General features: G+C 44.6%; 1 protein-coding gene across 1 annotated transcript; it reads left to right on the forward strand.

Annotated features, from left to right (window-relative positions):
• Positions 1-1,116: 1,116 nt before the first annotated feature.
• On the forward strand, positions 1,117-1,743 carry LOC123153670 (B3 domain-containing protein Os06g0107800-like). The gene has a single exon (XM_044572678.1). The coding sequence runs from the start codon at positions 1,156-1,158 to the stop codon at positions 1,741-1,743; it is 588 nt and encodes a 195-aa protein (XP_044428613.1). The 5' UTR covers positions 1,117-1,155.
• The last annotated feature ends 6,106 nt before the right edge of the window (positions 1,744-7,849 follow it).

The raw sequence follows: 7,849 nt of genomic DNA on the forward strand, positions 1-7,849 counted from the left end.
ATTACTCCTATGGTAAGGTTGTAGTGCTACCTACTCTTAGACTTGTACGTACGACCATCTGGCCAGTTCTCTTCCCCAGCTTGCATCCCATGTCTAATTAACACCAATCAATTATAACACTAATTATGTGGTTGATTTCTCTTTAAATTGTGTATACTCCATCTAATTTTGCTGGTCTCTATACATACATATAGCTCAAATAGCTGGCATGTCTCTTTATTTTCCAGGTATAATGTCTATGCCGACTTGTTCCAAGTGAGACAAAGTTAATTGGCAGTTGACCTTGTCGTTCATCATCCATCCTCTCTTGTCTCCAGAGCCTATCATGGCATTCATATACTTGTATAGTGCCACTGAGCTTGTACCCGCAAGTGGCACTGATTATCTCGTACCCACTATCTATCTATGCACATCTGTCACATCCATGACTTCTCATCACATGATTTGTTTAAGGTAACCATCTGGTTTAAACCACTGAACTTGACCAAGACCTTTTCTTGCAGGTACAATCTTCCCAAATTACCGCGTTAAGAAGATTTACACGGAGCAAACAAACGTAACCTACAAAACTTGCTAAACTTACGTAGATTGGTTAAGGATATCCAGTAGATGTGGCATTACTGAGTGATCCACCGTGCGTACGTGTTGACTTTCCGAGTCCATTGTCGTTTGTACGGCAATTAGTACATACAGTACACGGTAATTATATAGGTATATAATATAAAGTATGCTGTATGCTGACGCCGATTAGCTTTAGGTTGAATCGATCGCTACTAGTGATTGTCATTGCTTCATGGTTTCACATGCACCTGCTTGCTGCTTGGCTGCTTCCTAGTGCGCAATTAGCATGAAATAACGCGTGACACGTCAGACATGCATGCCACCAGCTAGCCAACCGAACCGAAATGTCTATTGGATCAAAGAGAGTTTGTAGGCCGTACGTCCTCATGATCACAAGCAATCAACGGCTGAGATTAACCACCGAGCGAGACGAGTGCCGTGCATGGGAAAAGTCTAGGCGTTGACGACTTGGCGCGCAAACCACAAAGATCCCATATTCCCATCTATATATACGCACACATGTGAAGGCGTGCTTCTGATTGGGATTAACCAACAGATAGATCCACAAGTTGAGCTGAGGAATAAGATAGATCAATGGCGTTGACGGCCGCGCTGGGGAGACGGGGAGCGGAGCAAGATCGGGACGGCGGCGGCAGCAATGGTGGCAATGGAAATGGCGGCGGCGAGGCGAGGATGATCATGCGGGAGCACATGTTCGACAAGGTGGTGACACCGAGCGACGTGGGCAAGCTGAACCGGCTGGTGGTGCCAAAGCACTTCGCGGAGCGGCACCTCCTCCCGCGGGTTCCCGGCGGCGCGGCGGGGGCGGCCTGCCCCGGAGCCGTGCTGCGGTTCGAGGACGGCCGCGGCGGCGGGAAGGCGTGGGCGTTCCGCTTCTCCTACTGGAGCAGCAGCCAGAGCTACGTCATCACGAAAGGGTGGAGCGCCTTCGTCCGCGATCGCCGCCTCGCCGCCGGCGACACCGTCTCCTTCTGCCGCGCCGGCGCGCGCCTCTTCATCGACTGCCGGAGGCGTGGCGCCGGGGTCGTCTCGGCGCCGACGACAAGCCTCCTCGTGCCAGTGGCGCTTCCGCAGCAGGCGACGTCGGATGAAGACATGGCACCGCGCGGGCGGCGCCTCCGGCTGTTCGGCGTGGACCTCGAGCTCGCCGGTGCAGAATGATAGCAGATAGATTACGCACACTACTGTTAGATCATCGAAGAAAGAAGATATGAAATTGTATTCATGTACTGTTCGGCAATGACAATCTCAAGTTACTCCACTAGTAGTCTAGTACGATTGATTGAGTAGTTAAATGACAATCTCAAGTTCCACCGACGATGCTAGCGCGATGCAGTCGTCGGCGTCTCCTCGCCGTAGCTCCTGCTCGCCGTTGTCCCCCTTGGCGGCGGCGGCGGTCTCCTTGGTCTTGCTGCCCCAGAGGAACGCGTAGAAGCCGACGACGACGAGCGCCGCCCCGAGCACGCCACCGAGGCAGAATCGGTGCCGAGCACAACAGCGTCGACGGCGGTGGTGGCCACAAACGACAGGGAGTTGAACATGGGCGGGTACACGGGGCGCCACACGGCCCACGGCAGACGGCACGAGCACGAACTGGGCGCCCGTGTTGAACACCCCAGAGCAGACCACCGTGACCTGGCGCAGGTCCCACTCCAGCCTCCACTCCGCTGCCCAGCCATGTCTGTTGCCAGCGGGTACCAGGGCGAATGCCACGGCGGACTGCAAGCTGCCCGCGACGCAGGTGAGCGCGGTTGCCCAGTACCAGGACGGGAACACGAACACCTGGCGACCTGGCCTGCACGACGAACCAGAGCGTGTAGCTAACGCAGCTTCCGCACAGGTACAGGGCGTGCCGGTGGCCATGTCGAGGGCGCCGTGCGTCGCGGACGCGGGACGCCGGCGTGGACGTGCAAGTGGAGTGGAGGTACGGCAGCAGGAGACGCGTGCCTTTGCTCAGGCTGATCGACCACCATGGTGCCGGCGACGTCCACCCCTGCGCCGAGGATCTTCATCCTGCCGGGCCAGTGGGAGGGGAAGAGGCGCTCCGCCAGCAGCGCGACGGCGAGGAGGAAGGTGGCCAAGCGGCAGATCTCACACGGCTCACATTTTGTGAGATACGTGCGAGCTATGGGAGTAGCTATGGCCCACCCAGAAGTATTCCACATTTCATCTTTTACGTATTTCAGAGTTAAATCACTAGATGGATGCAGGTTCTATAGAAAAGACACATGCATGGTACATACCTTTTTTTTCTGACTTAAGCACAAACTCTCTCTCTTAAATACATCACTTTAATTATTATTATTTTCATAATTTATACTTAAAAAACGTTTCTAATTTTTTTATTTGAATTCCTGGCATCAAGACCTTTAGAACAAGATCAAACCTGGATACATTTGAAAGACGTTTAATTTTAGACATTTCACATTCCATATGTGAAACAGACATATTTCACTAGAAAATGTGAAAACATATTTTCACTAGAAAAATGTGAAAACAACATATTCCACTGGAAACCTATTTACCCCAAACTAAAATGTCAATTTGTGAAACTGATTATTTGATAATGTGTAACAGTTTATTTCGAACGAGTGAGATGTGTTATTTCAAAAATATGCAATTGAAATATACATGTTTTTTGTGAAACAAACAAATAAAAAAATGAAATTCAGGTTGCAAAAACAAAAGGGACTTTTACATTTGTGACCGTAACTCGAACCCACTACTCAGATTTACCCCTAATTTCAAAGCATGCTCAAATTTCCCCCTCCGACGTTAGGTGACCTTACAGAAATGCCCTCCCGTTCTGTTTTCGTCTGGTCAAAGTATGGGTAAATCCGAGTAGTGTGTTGGAGTTAGGGGCACAAATGTAAAGTCCCAAAACAGAAAACAACATGAAACTAAAATGTCAACTTGTGAAACTCATTACTTGGAATGAGTGAAATATGTTATTATGAAATATTGTTTGCAATGAGTGAAATATGTTATTATGAAATATTGCTTGCAATGAGTGAAATATGTCATTATGATATCTTTTTTTGAAATAAGTGAAATATGTTATTATGAAATCTTATTTGAAACAAGTGAAATGAGTGAAATATGTTAAATGAAATGAGTGAAATCTTTATTTGAATGTGTGAATTGGGTTTTAAAATGACCAAAATATGTTATTTTCAAATGAGTAAATATGTTAATAAAATCTTTTTTCCAAATGAGTGAAATATGTTATTTTTTAAATGAGTGAAATATGTTATTATGAAATTATTAGTTTTAAACCCGTTCGAAATATATTAAAGGTTGGCCTTGTTTTAAAGGTCTCTTCGCCATGAGTTCAAAAATATATAAAAAAATAAAATCGAAATTGTGGTTTAAGATATATGAATGGATTTAAGTTAGCAAAGATCAAATAAATGGATGAATTAGTTTGGGAGAGAGAAGAGAGAGAGTGTGGACATCACATGAATGCAAGACTATTTTACCATGTGACCAAAAGTTGACATTGTGGGACTCGTGTACCGTATTTACAGGTTGTATAGTTGTGTATTCCTAAAGCAAAATGACTAGCATTTTATACTACACAGTGATGCACGAATCTTAAAGGAGCGGCCAGGGATGGGCTGCCACCTAGTGGTACCGGTCAATTTTCCGCTTTCAGATGGCCATGGGAACGAGGTTGAGGAAGTTGGCAGCCTAGGCGGCGCTGGTGGCCCGCAGACCCCAGAAGTGGAGCTCCATCGCAAGTAAAACATCGGCCTCAACCCGTACTGTACACACACATTTGAATTTGGGTCAAGATGAGATACGGATACGAGAAAAGCATGAAATAAACTAATTCATATTCTTAATCTTAATCGAACCTTAACCTTAAAATCCTTGAAACTTGCACCCCGTCCTTTCTAATCCTGGCCAATCCCGGTTTTCTTGTTTTTTCACTAGTAGAAAAAGGGTTATTTGTCCCGATTCTAGAGGGCCTGTCGGGACTAAAAGCCCTCCACGTGGCTGCTGTTTGGAGCTCCATCTTTAGTCCCGGTTGGTAACACCAACGGAAACTATAGGAAATTTTTGATTTTTTTAATTTTCAATTTTTGAATTATTTTACAATTTAATCTCTAATCATCCATCATCACTACTTAATTTAACCTCTAATCTCTAATCACCCCTCATCATTCCAAATCATCTAACTTCCCGGCCGGTCACCCATCCTCTCACTACTCCAGCCTAAGCACGCTTAACTTTCGGGTTCTATTCCCCCTCGTTTCCAAGTCTGCACTTGTTGTTTTCCTGACAATAGTAAGATGTCAATCCTATTAACCCTCATGAGTTTACCTTGAGCATGAAGTCACACGTTTCACTGTTTGAGTTTAAAACTATTATTCTAAAAACCAATTATTATTTAGTAACACTAATATTTCTTGAGTAAGTAGTTTGACCACAGATTGACCATAATTTGACCTAATTTGACCAAAATTCAAAAAATTTAAAATAATTATTTAGTAACACTAATACTTCTTGAGTAAGTAGTTTGACCATAGTTTGACCAGATTTAACCAAAATTCAAAAAAAAACTAAAATTTGAGCATACCTTTTTTTCCTTTTGGAATTTGAGGATTCTAAAAATTTGCAAACAAACCGGGACAAAAGGGCATCGCACCCTTTAGTCCTGGTTCGTGTCTCAAACCGGGACTAAAGCCGTGTCTCAAACCGGGACTAAAAGGCCCATTTGAACCGGGACTAATGCCTTTAGCCGCTCGAACCGGGATTAATGCTCACATTAGTCTCGGTTCGTAATGCAACCGGGACTAATGTGTATATTGCGCTGTGACCAAAGCCCTGTTTTCTACTAGTGTTTGGTGAAAACTCATTTGGGCTATGGGATGTCGATCTACTCCAACTTGAGATGGCTGACGGCAAATTCCCTTCAGTGTATAACAAAGGCGACTGTGCAAGTGTGCAGGCGGGGACACCATTATGGCTAGTTGTATAAGCCATGAAAGCGTTCTATGGTTATGGTCATCTTTAGGTCCTAGCATGCTAGTGATGACCAACGCAAGCTCCCCTGCAAAAAATAGGTGAGGGAGTCCTGGACTAAGGGGTTCTTGGGCGTCCGGCCTATTGGACATGAGCCGGACTGTTGGGCCATGAAGATACAAGACTAAAGATTCTCTCACCCGTGTCTGGATGGGACTCTCCTTGGTGTGGATAGCAAGCTTGGCGTTTGGATATGAAGATTCCTTTCTCTGTAACCGACTTTGTGTAACCCTAGGCACCCCCGGTGTCTATATAAACCGGAGGGTTTAGTCCGTAGAGACAATCATAATCATATAGGCTAGACTTCTAGGGTTTTAGCCATTACGATCTCGTGGTAGATCAACTCTTGTAACCCATATACTCATCAATATTAATCAAGCAGGACGTAGGGTATTACCTCTATCAAGAGGGCCCGAACCCGCGTAAAACTTCGTGTCCCTTGTCTCATGTTACCATCAACCTCAGACGCACAGTTCGGGACCCCCTACCCGAGATCTGCCGGTTTTGACACCGACAATAGGTACCATCGCGAGCTGAACACCGTCAGCGTCGTCGAGTCGGTGTCCGCTACAAAGGTCACCAGCCCGCCCGGGATGGAATGTATCTAAACCCAGCTGGGTCATGCTCAACAGAGCGGGGACTGCCACTGTCAACCTGTTGGAACCCTTCGTCGCGGCAATATGTTGAGCACCTTGGGGACATGGTGTGGTCCAGCGGCATCCTGAGCGCTTATGAATTCTCACCCCTTGTAGTCGCCTCCCGCGAAGTCTTTGGCAGGGAACGACGCCTGGTGAGGAGGCAAGCATGTGGTGGTCAAGCAAGTGGAAGGTGGCGTCAACGAGACAGAGAAGATAGAGTGAGGAAGACAAAGATGACATATGGGGTGAGAGTAATTCGAACCGAGATCACCCTTTTCCCTGTGCGACAAACAGATCAAGGATGAAAATTGACAGGGATCAAAAAAGTGTAGGCTGCCAATTTCTCAGATTGGAAAGTAGGGCTAGATTCCGACTCGCTCTACGAGTTTAAGGTTTATTTTGGACTTCTCTCTTTGGATAGTTGCCACGGTATGGCAATTGAAGAACTATGCACAAAGTCGTACTATCTAGGGCCCAAACCGAGTGGCGCCGAACTTACCGCAGACGTACCTTCTTACCATTTTGGGCCCAACCCTAGTGGCCCCAAACATCGGCCTGAATCGCATAGCATCAGGCGCCAGAGCTGAAGGGGCAACGCTTTTTCTCGCCTGCAGTGAGACGGACGCGGCTATGTATTGGTTGTTGCGACACATAGCGCAACATCACCTGTAGTACCTCATAAATGGGCTGGTCCAACACACGGAAGAAGACCAGGATCCCTAGCACACAATTTTTTTCTTGTTTGTTTTATTGCTTTTATTTTAATTTCTAAAATGGAAACAAATTTTGTCTAATTTTTTACAAATCTTCATCACACATTCCAAAAACGTTAATGCATTGTTAAAAAAATGTTTGCGCAACTTTGAAATATGTTGATAGTACTCACAAAAAATGTCCATGGCAATTAAAAAATGTTCTTGTGTTTAGAAAATTGTACGCAAATTTTCATAAATGCGTATACAATGTAAAATTGTCCATGAAATCCAAAATATATTTCATACCATTCAAAAAATCTATGTGCCATTTAGAAAAACCATGTATTTCAAAACTATGTACGTGAAATTTTTAGAAGTTTTTTATAAAATATAAAAATCTTTCGTACCATCCAAAATAGTACGTGGCGTCTTAAAGAAAGATTCTCTCTTCATCTTGTACATATTTCTGCCTTCTATAAAGCTAAAGTACGCGATTGCGTACTCTCAAAAAAAAGATTCTCTCTTCAAAAAAATGTTTGTGGCATCTTTCATGAATGTTTTTACATTGTCAAGGAAATGTTACGTGGCTTAACAAAAAAAATTAGGGCCAACTAAAAAATGTTCAATGTTTATTTTGAACAAATGTATCGAAAAACCAAGACAACGGTAAAGAAATGTCTGGTTCAAAATGTATCAAAACAATGTTCATAACATGTATTTAAAAAATGTTCAATATGTAGAGAAATATGTACCAAGTGTATATAAAAATATACGTAGTGTTTTGAAAAAAGTAGACATATATGCTAAAAAGTAAAGAAGCCGATGAAGAAACGCCAAAAACACAGGAAAACCGCAGACAACTGTACGCCACATAATCAGAAAACCAAGGAAAAACGACCAAACTCG

This window comes from Triticum aestivum, chromosome 7A, assembly GCF_018294505.1.
Source record: "Triticum aestivum cultivar Chinese Spring chromosome 7A, IWGSC CS RefSeq v2.1, whole genome shotgun sequence".
Classification (NCBI taxonomy): Eukaryota; Viridiplantae; Streptophyta; class Magnoliopsida; order Poales; family Poaceae; genus Triticum; species Triticum aestivum.

Coding starts and splice junctions, on each gene's coding strand:
- LOC123153670 (XM_044572678.1), top strand. CDS start 1,156: ATGGCGTTGACGGCCGCGCTGGGGAGACGGGGAGCGGAGCAAGATCGG.